The sequence below is a fragment of the Vidua macroura genome, chromosome 4 (genome assembly GCF_024509145.1).
Source record: "Vidua macroura isolate BioBank_ID:100142 chromosome 4, ASM2450914v1, whole genome shotgun sequence".
In the NCBI taxonomy this organism is placed as follows: Eukaryota; Metazoa; Chordata; class Aves; order Passeriformes; family Viduidae; genus Vidua; species Vidua macroura.
The window spans coordinates 67,424,649-67,441,637 of record NC_071574.1 but is presented as its reverse complement, the minus strand read 5'-3'; the positions used below and the strand labels follow the sequence as shown (position 1 = coordinate 67,441,637).

The following is a 16,989-nucleotide window of genomic DNA, read 5'->3' as shown; positions in this document are numbered from 1 at the left end:
ATTTGTATTTTAGATTTAACCTAAATTAAACATTCTTCATTAAGTACTGAACTTAAATTCAGCCTTAGTCACTGACTCTTCTATATTTAGCTTTACATCTGTAGATGGGGGAAAAAATAGTAAAATATGGGATTCAAGGAGCAAAACGTGAGGGGATGCCAGAGGTTGTGACCTAGCTGGAGAAACCAGAGTGAGAACAGAAGATGAAGGAAGGTTGAGAGTTCTGTACAAGCAATTTTCTCATAGGTGCAGGGTTTTTTTGGATGTTCTGTGTTACATGGTGTGGAATTTTTGAATCTGTGCATTGACTTTATAGAATTTAAACAAGCTTCTTAGATATAAAGAAATCTCTGAGAGATTTGATTTGCCAAATTCCAACAGAGATGAGGATTAGTGTTTGTACTATAGCCCACCACAAAATATTGCTGTTGGTTTCTTCACTTGTTTTCCGAAATTTTTCTTCACGCTCCTAGAGAATAAAGGAAAAGCATAGTTATTACCTTTTGGCATCTGTATGTTTCATGGTAACTAGAAAGGCATCCCTCTTCTGCACAGTGGTGAGCAAAAACATTTTTCCATGTGGATAAGAATGAAGGTTTGTACTTGTCTGTATGGTGGATATCTTCACAAATCAAAACTGAGAAGCAGGCATGCTGCATCCTGAAGCAGGAAGGTAAACAGAGCTTCCCTTGTTCACAGAAGATGTATTGTGCCAAACATGTTCCATCAGTACAGATTTTAACCTGTTTAGGTTTACAGTCACGTCCATGTTGCTGTCAAGAGCCCTTTCACAGCCAAATTTCTGGTTTTGGGTAACTAGTTGATACATTTCAAACACAGCCTGTCTGCGTGCATATAGAAAGGTGACTGGGTGTACAATTGTTTGAAGAAGGGATATATAAATATACACTTCATGGGATGTATAAATATACACTCGGTCATTTCCTTCCCCAATCAATAGAGTTTGTGAAGCCAGGGCAGTGTTGAAACAACAGCATCACCCACAATGCTACCTGCCACCTGCTGGGCTGCTGTGGCTGAGTCTGACCAAGAAAACTCTGGAAAGTTAGAAAATCTTGCTTTAAAATAACACCTATTGCCACAAGCATGAGTCCACAGTGATTAATTAGTTTTATGTAACCACTTAAAAAATATTTTGCAAGGTAATGGACACTATTTTGGTTAAATATCTATAGATTTTTTATGAGTTAGTTAAAAACACCACTGCAATTGGATAACAAACCTCATAATACTTTATAAATCAATAAGCCTATGTACAATATTTTTAACATTTACATTATGGGACATACATACTCTTTCATAGTCTTGTTCTCTGGTTACATGATGAATTTGCTCAATTAGATGCTCTAGTCTGATATTAACTTCATTCACTTTGTCTTTGGCTCGAATAGCAGATTCATCCAAAAAATGTTCTCCAACTCTGATGTCCAAGTGGATACGCTGCAAAAGGAAAAAAATGTTCTCATTACTGTATCTTCTGCTTCTTCAAAGTTCCGTAGAATAAAAAATGAAACAATGGATAATTTCCCCTTAAGATCAATTGCTTATAAAAATTCCTCCTAAATTTGGAATCAGGTGGAAAATTTGAAGGGTTTCTTAATTTTATTTTTAAATTAGTTATACAAATTTAAAATCTGCACTAATGTTAGGTCATAACTTTATGCTAGTATTGATTCAATCACCTTTAAAATGATGCCTTTGTCCAAAATAGTTAAGAAAAAAAAAAAAAAAAAGGACTGCTCAATATATTTCACATTTCATCCTGATATTGCAGAAATTACTATCTTGAATAGTACTGTTGGAGGCTTTTTCCAAATACACATCTAGGTTCCCTCACATAACTGTTTTCTTCACATTACTTATCCAGGTTGGAAAACCTCCCAGAATCCTCCAGGCTGTTGTATGATCTATAGCAAAAATACCTCAAGCCAGCCAAGCAATAGAACCATAGAAAGAAGAGAGAAGAATGGAACTTGCAATGTTATGCAACTTATTTTGGCATGCATGAAAAAGTCTACTAAAACTAGTAGCTCCTAGAAGTCAATTAGTACCTAAGAGAATATAAAAAGGTTTTAGTCAAACAAATAATCTTCAAAACCCTAGAAATTGATATTACCATAGTAGAAGTTAGGTCTGCTCAGAGATCAGCCACAAATGAAGAATATATTTTCTTTCAGTTGTCTCGAAGTTACCTAACTGTATAGGTAGAAATCCATTTCACAACCTTGTGGTCCATTAATTTATTTTTGTTTGAAAGAGGTCAGATAACCATATGGTTCTTACAAAGAACAGTTAAAGATTTAGCTTCACTAAAGAATATTTTCCTTTTGTGATCTGTATTCCTCCAGATATAGTTAAAAAGGACAATATTTTCCTTTCTTATTTCTGTGTTCTCAAACAAACAGCATTCTATAATATTTGTGATATTAAAGTTCTCCTTCCCTGGATCTCTTGGCTTCTTTTATATAGGATGGTCAGAACTCTACATGGTGCCTGTATCATGTAAAATAATGTTAATACACCGCCATCTATACCAGATAAAAATCACCTGCACATCCTCAGAAACATGTTCATGGTGCATAGTTAACTGTGTCCAACCAAAGCTTTATCCCCCTTACTCTCTCTAGTTGATAAGCTCCACATTTTTCATGATTAGACCTAATTGCTTTTGCAATGTATATGATTAGATTTCCATTAATTTCTATCAATCAGCCTGTAAGAATACCTTGTTATTCCAGTGTAATAATCCTACTCCAGTATTGCTATTTCTGTGTTATCTAAATATTTCTGAAGTGCACAGCTAGGATGAGATTTAGCTTACCTTAACTCATTTAGAAGATATATATATTTAGCTGGTTATTTTGCTCTTTTGCTGTCAGCTGAAGAGAAAAAACCCCAAACCACTCTAGAGAGTAATTCTCTCCTGGTTTTGGGAAGCAGCAAATAGATAAAATTTCAAAACAGTAATTATAAAGTTTTTGCTGCATTCAGTAGAGCCATGCTATCACCTCTGATGGCTTTTTTTCCCCCCAAATCTGCATTAAAACCAACTTTGCTGGGAGTAGACAATAACAAGTATGCTGACATATTCTTCATTTGAATATCTTTCAAAAACTAAAATGTTACATTTTTTGCCAACAAAATGTTGGCAATCCAATCTAAGTTAGTGAATACATGGAATATCTTTATGTCAAGTGCTTGTATTAGTCAATCTTACATATTTGTCTTTTTGATCCAAATTAGCTGTTCTTATTGATCAGAGTCTTTCATATTCAAAGAACAAACATTAAATCTCTCTATCCTTAGTCCTGCCTCTTGAATGCTGACTTTTTAAATATGAGGACAGTCTTTTTGTCTTTTTATCTACATAATTCTATGTTTGCTTTCTTTAATCACTAAAAAACATTGAATTATCTGCTAGAAGTTAGATCAACTTCTAATCCAGTTTGAAATATCTGCTATTGGTAACGATTTATACTGTTACAACAGAGACTATTTAGGAAATACACCTACCAGTTTACTTCCTGCAATCACTGCAAATCTTGTGGAGTTAGACTGGAAACAGATGATATGCTCCCCAGAGATGTAGGATGTAAAAGTAAAGGTCCCTTGTGGCCCATACAGTTTTGACAACAGTACCTGCAATTTAGATATATGCATTGGTTTCGTAATTTATAACTACCAATAAAAAAAATCAAAAAACAGTACCGTGAATTTGATGCAAAAAAGAATCAGTTAAGCTGCTGACATCATTAAATTTAATCAAATTCCAGAACGCATTTAGAGAAAATGAAACAATTTTAGCTTACGGTGAACATGAAAACAGTACAGAATTTTGCAATGTACAAAAGCCAGTGCTCTCTAAAGCATTCAAAGTCTGAAAACTGAGATACTGCCTAGGCAGGGAAATAAGTTGTCCAGTTCTGGAAAAGCTCAGACCTCATGGCAGCTCAGGCAGCTGCTCTGCATGAGGGCTACGAGAAGCCTTGGTGGCCTAGACTTTGGGTTTTGTTTATCATCAGTGCTCCTTTCTGCTGCTCAAGTAGATTCTGTACCATTTTACTTCATTAGTGAGTTTTGGGGGTTTATTTTTCATTTGACTTGTTTTCTCAGTTGCCACTAATTCTTCTTATTGACACTGTTTCCCAAATCTGGTAGTAATGCACAAATTGTCTATACACATAATTATCAAATATCATTTTTTTTTTTTACTTTTATTGTTCAGCATCAAAATGCTGAACTATCTGGTAGACTGTAGATTTACTTCTTCCTCAGAAGTAAATCTTTTATTTTTAGATAGTGCTGCCTGTCAGTGCCAGAAGTCAAGTCATAAATCGTAGAGAAACATTCATAAAGTATTTTTACCTCACCAGTAGGGCTTGTGACAGTCACAAACATTCCCAAGCCAGGAGCAGATTCAAGAAAGTCATGTATATGTATATCCCAGCGTTGTACTTTGTAATTCCCTGAATAAAAACATAGATAAATCTGTTAAATAAAACATAGCTTAATGTTAAACATCTTCAACGCTTTTTCAGGAAAATTAGAAATATATATGTATTTAATGCGTTTATTATTAATATTGTTCAGGGGTACTTCATAACAGAGTGAAATGAAATAAATTTTTACCACACTAGAAAATGTTCTAAAGTCCTACAAAAAAGGGTTAATTAACAAGAAAAACTTTCTAATAACTCCTAATGCTCTGGGAAGATTAGCCTCTAGAAGGCACACTGAGACCTCCAAAAGCATAATGTGCTGTACTCAAATTACATTTTATGGATTGTCTTTCACAATTATCATATTATTAAAAAAAAAAAAAGATTAATTAGTACTATTTTTTACTATCTCCTTGAAATCTTACATTTACAGTCTTGTAGATTATTTAATGTGCTTCTCATATCAGAGGTGAAATTAAACTTTAGTACATCATGAATTGTCTCTTTTCAGACCAGCACTTATCAAAAAAGTAACTTTCCCATTCATATGGGGAAAAACGTGTAACAGAAATTCTGATATGAATGAGTACGTCAGTCAGAATGTGCAGAAGCACACATGGGAGCAGCAGCTCCATAGCTGTGGAATTAATAAACATTCTTTTTCTCTGTTTAGTCAGTAAAGCACTCTGAAAACCTGCATTTCTTTGTGTGATGGATACACACAATGTTTGAGGACTTTAAACCTAATCCCTGCTGCAGGGAGCTATTTTCAGAATGCCCTTTTCTGGTTTTTTACCATATTCATCAATCACAGAAATTGCTGTTACATTTCCAGTTATCTTTGTTACTGCATGGGTTAGATCATCGTAAAGCATTGACAGGTACCTACCAACTAGCAAGGTGTCGCTGGGAATATCTTCAATTATGCATTTCTCTTCTCTTTCTCCAATATGAAAATACAAAGCGAGTGAAAAAGAAATCCAAAAGTTCATAAGAAATCCTATTAATGTGCTTTTCATGTTTTTTATATATATTTTATATAGCCCTGCTTTTGAAGATAGTTACATACAAATGCCTGTAGTCCTGTGGTTGTTCCGTGTTTGCTGCTTATCAGAGTATTTTTGAGAGAGGAAAAAAACTGTGAGAAAAGGCAGCTGGTGGTTACACATTTATAAATAACTACAGCATGTTCTGGAGAATGAGATAACATGGAAAAGACACCTTTTAAATTCTTTCTTCTTTCCCAGCATCTAGATTAAAATTTACTTTATACACTTAGAAGAGCATGAAACTCAAAGGGCCTCTCAGGTGCTTGAGATCAGTTCCCAAGATTACTGTAGGCAACTACACTGGCTACCTCTTTCCATAAACTGCTCAATTTTCAACTTAAATTAATTTATTATTCCCCATTAATTCTGGGTAATTATTCCAGAGCTTCACCTCTCTTTTATTAAGCAAACTTTTAATTTCCATCCTAAATCATTGTACAAATGTAGGCACCTTATTAAAACCCACAGGCACTACATAGAAGAACTATAAAGAAGTCAAAAGAATTTGAATAATCAAATAATGCACTAAATAATCAAATAACATTAGTGAATATGATATTGCAGGGAAAAATAACGACATTAGCACTTTCAGAATAAGACTTATATAGGAATGACTATTTCTTAGATACTTCCTAATACATTCTCTGAAGAAAGTTGTAGTGTAAATCAAACAGTGATTGAGGTTCTTATTTTTATTCTTTGTACTAATATAGACCAATGTATATGTCTGATGACAAACTCATTTATCACTCAAATGTTCTTTGTCCTATAAATGGAGATCACTCTGACTGAAAGGTGGGCCTGAATTGTCATTTTCCATCAGGGAGAACCCACCAGTGGGATCATTTCCAGTTGGGAGGACCCATCTTTCCTTATAAAATTTATGTTATCCCAATTACATGAGCACATATTTTTCTTGTATCAAGGAAAAAGGGTGAATAGCCCTTCATCTTCAATATCTGTAACCTAAATAAAAATTTTGAGATGAGAACTCCTAGTGGATTATTTCACATCTGCAGAAGGAGGACTGATTCGTGTTTATTGCCCTTCACTGCACCTGCCATCTATGAAGTTGTCTGAAAAAAGGAATGTCTGTGTTACACTGGCACAGGCTTGGGACCATCCTGGGTTCACTCCATTTCACAGCATGAAGTATCTTCATGGAAGTTGTACCACAAGTATTAGTTCACCTCCAAAAATCACCCATCAGCATCCCCATATTGAAAGGTTGTCAGACAAAGAGAACTGATTCCTTACACATTGCTTCTTTGACTCCATATGGTTAAGAATAGAGGGATAAAAATTGTATCTCATGGCTGTTAAATCTTTAGGAATGTCAAGGGGGATGTTAGGACTCCTTTACTACTTCAGCACTTATCCATCAGAAATAATTTTAGATTATACAGGATCTCATCATAACATTGGACTTTTGCCCGTCTACCACAGGAGATGTTGACTGTCATGCACCTGCATAAATTCTCATGCCATACTCATACCTGCAGGAAATATAGGTTTGTCTGTAGGTTGTGAGCTACTTGACCTATCATCTTTTTAGCTTTTTGTTGAGTACTTGTGGCTTCCAAAGTTCTGAGTTCCAGTGGTAGAACACAAGATATACAAGGTGACACCACTTTATCCTTCACTCTGCCCAGACCCATTGGAAGAGACACATTTCTTCTGTACTTTTGGCTGGCAAATACTGGCATAGTAGGACTGCTGTACTTCAAGAAAACAAAAATAATTCAGTCTCTAAGTAATCAGGTCGTTGTGCAGCATACTGAGAGCTTTTGTCTCAGGCATTCAGAGTTCTGTAAATTGTCATGGACACAACTTCTGCATGCTGCAAAAAATCCCATTGAACAACATCTGGCTGATATCAGAATTACTGTATCGAATTTTAGATTTATTTCTTGAGAGTGTTGTCATGGAATAGTCTGAATTACTTTATTACGTTGGATCATTCATGACAGATCAGTTATTCCCAATGTACTTCAATTACCTGGGACTGGGAATATAATGAAATGAAGCTTTTTGCCTTGAATAGCATCAGATACTCTCAGATCTTTTGTTTTCACACTTATTCCATTATAGGAATTTAATTATGTGTGGATTATTTTTGTAGGACCACAGTTTAATTCTGTGGTGACTTTTTTGTTGCTACACTTTACCATTAACCACATCTTTCATTCTGCAAGAACATCTGCTAAGGCATCAAAACTGATTTTTTCTATAAGATATTCTTGAAAAGAATTGTCTTTACAAATCCATTTCAAGCTTCTTTCCAAAGAGCTTTCTGAGATTAGCTTAAGCCAGGAATTAATTTGCCTATTTTCTTCCCTAAATCTCATGTATTTAGGACCTCAGCATCTTGGCTGCCAACCATCTGTAACAGGAGATACAAGGGAAAAGGAAGGAAGAGCTTCTTTGTGTTTCTTCCTGGTCCCAGAATTTTTAAGGGAATTCCAAGGCTGCTGAAGCTACAAAGTCCTAGCAATATCTGTGCAGGGATAATGCACCTCACTAATCAGCTTAATAGATAAATACAATGAGAAATATGCTCCATCACTAGAATGCATTTCATTCACTGTATCCACAGTCTTGCCAAGTAATGGCTCTATCCCTGTGGTTTCAAAGGGAATACCTGGAATTATAGTTATGACCAAGCAATACACAGGCACAGAGACATCCTTAAAGAACATATTTACCAAGATCTCCTGAATTTACATCTTACCAAAAAAACCCATATCCAGGTAACTGGCTGGATAGGAAACTTCTGATTTTGAAGGAAGATGCAGTGAATATTTATGTATGTAAACACCCTGAGATAGTAAAGTTACGTATCACTGACTGGAGTTTTCTGAGGTGTGTTGGTTTCTACTCTTTCTACTCCATGTCCTTATCTCATCCTTTCTCCTTCAGTATCCTTTGGAAAACTTTTGTCTCCAAGAGTTTGAGCAAACACAGGGACTCCTCCACTCAAATTAAATCTTGTAGGTCTGAAATCCCAGTTTCAGGTCATGTTAATGCAAATGCAGGTTATTGCATTATACAGGTATTGAAAATGCAGGTATTCTTTTACTGGGCTTGGGCCTTTATTTATTCTGGGCATATGAAGAAGAAAAACTGTAGTGTCTAGAGAACTTCCAGGGAAGTACCTCAAAGGATACCTTGTGGGGTTTGAGTTTGTTTGTCCTAAGGCATAATTTAAAATTGCATCTGATATTTGCTCAAAAATTTTATTGAGATTAATTTGTCTCTTGACAAATCAATTTGAAATTAGCTCCTACCCTCTGAGAATATTTAAATATATACTACAAGATATGCTAATGTTTTCTGATACGGTGATAAATGTGTAAACAGGTAGTAAATAAGTGTAACAGAAGACAAAGAATGGTTAAAACTAATATAAAAAAGAAAGAAAAATACTGACAATGAACTAAACACAGAATAGTGTAGTAACACTATTCCCATTACAGAGTGAAAATAGGGAGAACTTAAAAAAATAGGTATGATAACAGGAGTAAGTGGGACAATTTTGAACAACAGACAACAGTGGGAATCTGAAGAATGAGAGAAGAGCAGGAATTCCTACACTTAGTTCTAACAACTATGTGTTTATCAGCATTTGCTGAACCAGTGAAGTCTAGTCTGATAAAGTTTCACATTTATTTGTGTCTTTGCAAGATATCTCTCCTGGAAAAATAAAATACAGAGAAATATTTAAATGTTTCAGACCTATGGAGAACACAGTGTGCTCCTTTAAGGACAAGAGAAATTATTTTGTATTTGGCATATTCTGGAAATAATCTACTCAAATCGACTCTCCTGTTCAATACCTGTGCTGTATATTTGTAAAATTGCAGTGCACTGTAAAAGTTTTGTGTGCTGACTTTAAACTTTTTCTATTGAATAAGTATTATTCCAAAATTCTTTTCGTAGTTGGTAGCCATGGCTTTTGATAAGCCATATGTTACATCCACTTTATAAGTTATTTGAGCACTAAAACTTGCAGTCAGGAACAGTTTCTGATACGTGTTTTGTTAGAGTCGTGCATGCCTTAATTTTAGGTAATATATACACAAATAGCAGCAAACACATATAAAGAAACATGGACACATTTACTGCATTCATAAGGTTAATGATATCATTTATGTTATGGTCAACAGTTTTAACTTTGAGATTAAAGGTGTCTCATGAGGGACACACACCAACAATCCATTTTTTAATCTCAGCTGACACTTTTAATTCAGCTCAGATGTTTTCGACATCACTTCAGATTCTTTTTTCTAGTAATTTTGTTGGCTAAGTGTCCTCATGGCAGTTATTCTTCTCACTTTTGAGAAAGAAAAAGACATTTTCATATATTCAAAAGTCTCAAGACAAGTTTACTCAGTTCCATTATTGTCTTAACCACACTGCAAACATCTGGTCACTCTGACTTTTTAAAGTAGTTTCTGAAGAAATGCACATTAAGCAAGGTTAGAAAGAAAACAAAAATGCCAATAAATTATAAAAACATAATTTAGAGGAAAAAAACCTATTTTCTAGGTATAAATAGCTATAGATAAACAAATTACAATATTTAAGGAGGTTATTAGTTTAGATTTTGTGATTGAAAGATTTTTACTGTGATGTAAAATGTGAAGTACAATCTCTCCAAATGTCTTCTTTTCTGCCGCTAGAGGGTACTCCAAGAACTTACAGTGTATTTGGAAGAAGGATTTATTTGGGGGTTTTTGGTCTGTAAATTATCCAGTACTGTTGTCCTACTAAATCTTAGAAATTTAACCCCCCAAAATCTTGATATTAAATAAAAACTCTCCAAACCACTCTAATGCAGCTTTTCAGCAAAATCGTGCAGCATATCCAAATTATAAAGAACATTGATTGACGTGTAGTTTGGATTTAAACTTATCCTACTTTTAAATTATCTTAATTATTATCTTTCCTTTATTTCAGACACAATTTTCTGGTTCACATCCTGTTTCTTCATCCAGGTTTGGACAAGGCATTCCATTATTGGCAGGCTGAAGAAGTACAAAACGAGTTCTGATCTTGGTCCCTGTTTCTCTGCAAACCCCTCTGCAGAGCCCCCAGGAAGACCATTGGGAAACCTCACAGTCCAGGGGTGTTTCTGCAATACACACAGCAAAGAGGTGACTTTACATCAAGTTGTACTTAAGTCAAATACACAGTTGGAAAAGCATTAAGGAATGATCATCAAACAGCATCCTTTCTTACACAAAATACATGTGATATCAATCAAATCGGTATGTTGTCTCATAAATAAAAAAAAAAAAAAATCAGGTTTCAGCTCCTAAACCCATTGGTATTATTGTTATTGCAGTCTAGAACCTCTCTGAGGTATTGTATCAATACTGAAGCATATTATGTTTTGAATGAAAATTCCTTAAAAGAAAACTAAGCTCAAAGTGATTGTACTCAAAAGATTGAATTAAAAAATGTTTACTGTCAATTTTTATAATTTCATTTTCCTTTGCATGGCTAACTAAAACATTGAGATTAAAGCTCTTCCATTGTTTATTTAGGTATATTTATACTTCTTTGCAGGCAGCTATTGTTCCTAGAGTTGTTCATATTGAATTCCATTTTTCTTTGGCTCCAATTTGCTTCAGAAATAAAGTCACATTTTTTTATCATTAAATCATCCTGCTATTTTTTGGTGTGTACACTATTCTTCCCTTTGCCAATAAGGATATTCTGTCACTAGAAGCTTTCTAATGCTGAAAGGATTTTCAATGTAGTTTTCATTTGGTGCAAGAAAATAAGTTAGAAACTCTGAAGTACTATCCATAATGTGTGCTTCCATCTGAAATAAAAATCATAAAAAGTAGGTGAATATTCCTCAGCAGGTTAAATTAAAATACTGTTTGTCACAGGAAGTGGCATCAAAACTGCTTGTTACAGCATTTGTGGGTAAAAGAGGTGTGCACAAGCCCATCTTTAAATGCCACACTAAACGTGTGACACCTGGTATGAATTTTTGGTATTACAGTGAACTCACCACTTCTGCTGTCATCACTCATTCCTATGTTTCTAGAGGGAATGAGGGACACTGCTTGACCTCTGGTAATTAAATCTGCCCTTTTGATTCTGGAATAAGTTTTTAAACAGAGTGATTTACTGGTTCATATACAAGAAAGTGGGGATTTGTGATTAAAAATTATTTTTGAAATACTATACTTTAAAAGCAGTTTTAAATTTATATCATGAACAGTGCCAAATGTTCCTTTCAAATCTTAAGGGAAGGACATATAACTGTAAATGAGATGTGTAACTCTCACTTTGAAAATGTCTTGTTTACTAATACAAATACATTAAACCACTATAAATTGATAAGTACATTTATTAAATTATAAATAACACATTAACTGAGCAGAGAATGAGCTGTATTTTAGTGGTTGTAAGGTGACCAGCACAGTGCTAGAGACATGCCATCTCCACACATTCTGGAGAAGCTGCTGGGACATGGCAACTCTTTTGGGAATACACTGCTCCCTTGGAGCAAATATTATGTTAATAATCTATGTATATTAATTCAGAGATTTGAAAATCGCCCTTATGATTGACTTGAGTCAGTAGTTTGCATTTCTTCCTACCTATTCAAGATTATTAGCTAATATTTTTGAGAAAATGAAAATGCGAGACAACTTTCTTTTTGTTATCAGGATTTATGTTTCTATTGAAAATATGTCCAAATCAATCAAATTGTATGAATTTTATTGCACATAACTGCCAAGCTCTGACCCAGAAAGAGACAACCATAATGGTTCTTGGCTTCATTGTCATGTAAAACCTTAAGGATAAATATTTACTTCAAAGTTGCAAAGAGTTTGGGAATGCTGATTCTGATTGAGTGTCATTTGTTTCTTATAAAATTCACTGAGCTACACTGATACAAAGGCTTGGGTAGCTCTTACTCTGGATATAGCCCAGTCCTTTGAACACAGCTGAAATATGCAATCCCTTACTTATTCTTTCAGGAATTCTTTTATGTTGACTGGCTTGTTTTATTTCCCATTTGTGAGTCTGAAATAATTCCTATGCAGATAGGAGAATATTCTGCCTGATCACCTGTCTCATCCACATCACCTGCCAGATTTCCACATAATTCTGAGTGAATGGAAATAACAGAATTGAGAACATCTACTAATCACTTACCTGAGACAGTGTCTATTATTTCATTGCTTTTAGCTGGAAGATTAATAAAAGGTGCAGAAAGACCTAGCTGGCTTTTCTTTAATTTCACCATTGTTACTTGAGCAATTGGTGGCAAAATTTTGAGTTTGGGATAATAAAATGAGTTTGCTGGGTGACTTGGAGAGGAACAAGTGATCTGTGGAATAAAAAGGGAAATATTAAAAAAACTAAGAAGGTAACTGTAAAATCATGTTTCTAAATCATGCTAATACTTTTTGGCAAATAATTTGCATACAACCAGTTTCTATGAACCTCAGTTCACATAACTATGCTGGTCAGCCCAGAATTTTTAGTGCAGGATACTTGACTGGTTACAGGACTGTGGTAGGAGGTCCTGCAAACACTGTAATATATAAAAAGATTTGAGAGAACGGACGGGATGAAGAAAATATGAGTATTAAACAATACTGTTAAGTATGCTATAGGAGCTGTCATATGGATATTAGAGGCCATCTTCCTTTCTCATTACTCTTTAGCACAGCATTTGTTGCTAGAAAAACTCACCTTTAAGAAAAGATTAAGTGAATAATTGTAGTATTCAAACCATTTCAATCAAAATCCTTCATTTGCCACCACTTAAATGGCAAAAGCGAAGTATGGGGCATAGAGAAGATGAAACGAGCAAAAGGGATTGAAAGCAGTGTCACCACAGTGAAGTGCTGCTTTCCTTTAGGTCCTTTCCGTCAAATGTAGCAGTTTCAGGTTTCAGCAGTGCTTTCAACTGAAAACTCCTCCTCACAGCAGTATTCACTACTAAGAATTTTCCTGGTTAGATTCACATTTGGTGATGTCAGGACTTTTGTATTTTTGTTTTCCTGGCACTTTTAAGGATTGTTAAATATCATCTGCAAAAATTGTCATCTTTTCCAGAAAATGTAGAGACAAATTCTCATGAACCATTTACATTTACCTGTATAAATTTCAAAGATACAGAAAATAAAAGCAGTAGGTTTATCAGTTGTACAATAAATCCATATATAGAGAGCATCAGCACTCTCAAATACTGAAATCAGTTTCACAGTTTTAGACTAGTTATCTTTTCAAGGGAAGACTCAAAACATATCAGTATGAAGCGCTAAACTCTGTCCATGTACCTACCTCTGTAACTGTGTCCTGTGGAATAGTGGCAAAGTTTGGGGAGGAAAATGTGAATCCACTGTCAGTTCCAGCATCATATGGAAATAGATCTACTGATACTTCATCCATCCAGTGGTCTCCTTCACAGAGATTTAAGCTGTCAATACCCACAAACCAGTCGGGGCTTGGAACAATTCGTACAACAAATGAAACCTAATGAAACAAAATGATCCATCAGGATTGCATGACTTGCTTTGGAATGCTTCAGTCCTGCTTATAGTAATTTTCACTTAAAGTTCTTGAAATAATGTCATTTTGCTCTTCTACTTTACAGAAGCTGCACAGTGCTCCCTGCAATGTGACATGCTTTTTAGTAATTCTTTTTCATTATGTTGTTTCTACAAGTGAGAAGTCAAATATTTAATTTTGGTTGCTGGTAACATAAAATAAACTTTTGAAATTAGTATGTACATTTACTTACTAAGGGATGTCTTGGATGCACTTCTAATTCAGTTGAGGTTTGTCCTGTACCACTGGAAATTGCAGGAGCAGAGAAGATTCCATGTACACTCTGAATTTTTTCTCCAGCTTCTTCTATTTCTTTCATTAATGCCCATGCTTCACCCTTTTCAGCAAAATCACGTACACCATTGCTGGCATATTCATTTTTTTTCCACATGCTGTAGTCAGAACTATGAGTAACACCTATTTGAGTGAATACATGGCATGACATAAAAGTCTGATTTAGAATATCCCTATTTCTTCATTTTCTCTTTTTTATTTCTGAGGTTAAAAAAAAAATGTGTATAAAATTGAGTGAACACTAAAACATTTGTCTTATCGCTGCTTCTTTCAGCTGCAGCCAATTGAAAACAGAAGTCAATTGAAAACAGTTGGAGATTTTTGAGAACATTTTGGATACTTCAATATCTGCATTTCATTCTTAATAACTTTGGCTTTTTTTTTTTTTCCTTTTTCATTACTTATCTTACATAACTGTTAAGGAAAAAAAGACCATAGAGGTCAAGAGGCTTATCTGCTCTTAGTACTGTGCATACTTCACTTACCTAGCAAGGATGACCACTGTGCTGGGGGCCTGTAGAGTGGATACTGCTTAGGGAAAGCAGTTTGACTCCATTTCCCTGTGAAGATTATCCTGTACTTAGCAAGTTCCTCTGCTGTGCAAAGAGCATCCTCCCCCACAGGCAGGCTGCTGGCATAACCCAGTATTGTTACAAGAACTGTCCAGATAACTTTACAGGACCAGTAGACAAACATCAGGTTTTCCATTCCCTTCAACACGAAAAGAAAGAAAAAAAGTGTTAGCCATATTAGTCACTCTAAACTCAAAAATTAATAACAGTTACCTAATAAAATGTAATGTGGCATAAGTTATAACCAAAGAGAAAGCAGATATCTGAAACACTAAAAATTGCCATGCTTCTGAAAACATTACTATAATGCTTTCAGATTTGTTATTTCCATGGTATATACTACAAACCTGTAACTTTACCTGGGACAAGTGTTTCTAATAAAAATGAAAATAAAAATATCTTATCCTTGTCTATAGTACTACCTCAGAGAAAAATCTGTTTCTGATTTTCTTTTGAAATCTGATTAGAGTCACATCTTGATTTAATTAGAGTAGCAACTGTTTCTGTGGAAAACATTAGTGGTATATTTATTCTTCTAAAGATTAAATTGCAGGTTACTTTGCCAAAAGAAATGATTTATTTTAAATTTGTGTTCTACAAAGGCTGTTTTATAGCATAACATTTAAAGTCAAATAGATTTTATATTTATATAAATTACTTTGCTGTCATAATGTGAATTCAAAACATTGTAATTCCTTTAGATTGTTTAAACTACACAGTTTTAAAAAATCAGTATTTTTTTACAGTTACTGTCATAGGTTGTGCAAATTTTGTTTTTAAATTAACATGGTAATTGCATCAGACTGTTGAACTCCACCAATTGTTTAAAATAACAGCCTTAAACTGATTTTTAAATGTCTTTCTCCTTTGAGAAAACTATACAATCTTAAGTAAATAACTAATATATTAGTTTGTAAAAATAGCTATGAATACTCACTAAATATTCCTCTGGAGCACTGGTAGGGGGAGAGCACCTGCTTTTGCTGGCAGCTGAGTTGGTCTGCAAGAGAAGACAGTAGGAGTCTTGCTATTTATGCCTGAAGAGGGTCCCTTTGGTCCAACAATTATTGCAATCTTTAGACTTTCCAGGTTTGCAAAAATCGTGCCATCTTCTTGTTTGCAATCCCTCTGGATGGACCAGCAGAAGTTTCCTGTCTGTCAGCTGGTTCAGATTCCTTATCAGAAGACTGAGATGCCGAAAAGACAAATGCTTTTTAAAAATACCTTGGATTCTTAGTAACAGTTTGAGTTTTCTAGTGCCTTTGCAGCTCTTTGCTCTTATTAATGCCTCCAAGCTATACAAATGAACTGATTCCAACACTGAAATAGTTCTAGTGAATACTCTTTAAATGAGAAACATGTTTTCTTGTAAGTTTTATTGTCTGACAGATGCTCCTTCCAAACATTTACAGAGAGCTTGCTCACTCTCACACACCATATGTATGTGTTCAAATAAAAGGGGTGAGGCAGCTAAAATGTCAAGAGGAAAAAAAAGTTACATTTCATAATTGCACATACTCACACAGACTGTGTCTCCTGCAAATATGAATTAATTTAAAGTAGTACAGTGTATATTTTTGTGTGTACAGTACTGTATTCTGGATGATGAAAGGGCTCTGTAACATTGTGGTTTTTTGGAAAGAGTGGTTTTGGGAAGCTCAGAGATTTTTCTTAGCTGTCTTCAGAGTAAAAAACCCCGAATAAAAATCTCATTATTACAGTTAAGTCATATATCCTCTATAGCACCATACACATACCTACATCACCAAAACTTTTAAAATTGTTTATGAAAAAATAAGCATTATAGAATGACCCAATTAAAAAAATTAGGTTTAATCTTTATTTTATTTTCCCAACCAGCTTTCAAATAAAGGAAAACAAAGGGCTTTGTGCCAAACCTGTAAGGTTAACAAATGCTATTGTGACTAATCAGCATTTGAAAATTTTACAGTGAACCATGAAAATAATATTTCATAGAGTTTTCTTTAGAAATTGTGAGGAATGTCACTTAAGTACTTCCCCAGATCT

General features: G+C 34.5%; 2 protein-coding genes across 2 annotated transcripts; both read right to left on the bottom strand.

Moving 5' to 3' along the window:
• Positions 1 to 319: 319 nt before the first annotated feature.
• Positions 320 to 5,670, bottom strand: LOC128806755 (transmembrane emp24 domain-containing protein 11-like). The gene is given in 6 exon segments (XM_053976555.1): positions 320 to 469; positions 1,315 to 1,461; positions 3,535 to 3,660; positions 4,387 to 4,487; positions 5,350 to 5,505; positions 5,508 to 5,670. Coding segments are annotated over 6 exon segments (843 nt in total).
• A 3,525-nt stretch (positions 5,671 to 9,195) lies between these two features.
• Positions 9,196 to 15,945, bottom strand: LOC128806753 (spondin-2-like). The gene is made up of 6 exons (XM_053976549.1): positions 15,899 to 15,945; positions 14,875 to 15,100; positions 14,289 to 14,512; positions 13,829 to 14,020; positions 12,692 to 12,866; positions 9,196 to 10,643 (listed from the first exon to the last, which is right to left on the bottom strand). The coding sequence occupies exons 2-6, from the start codon at positions 15,095 to 15,097 to the stop codon at positions 10,465 to 10,467; spliced, it is 993 nt and encodes a 330-aa protein (XP_053832524.1). The 5' UTR covers positions 15,098 to 15,100; positions 15,899 to 15,945; the 3' UTR covers positions 9,196 to 10,464.
• Between the last annotated feature and the right edge of the window lie 1,044 nt (positions 15,946 to 16,989).

Bases quoted from the DNA above. Each gene is read 5' to 3' on its own strand.
- LOC128806753 (XM_053976549.1), bottom strand. From the start codon at position 15,097: ATGGAAAACCTGATGTTTGTCTACTGGTCCTGTAAAGTTATCTGGACA. The intron at 14,513-14,874 runs GTAAGTGAAGTA...TCACTCAAATAG, and splicing joins ACAGTGGTCATCCTTGCTAG to GTGTTACTCATAGTTCTGAC. The intron at 12,867-13,828 runs GTAGGTACATGG...TTTATTCCACAG, and splicing joins CACAGGACACAGTTACAGAG to ATCACTTGTTCCTCTCCAAG.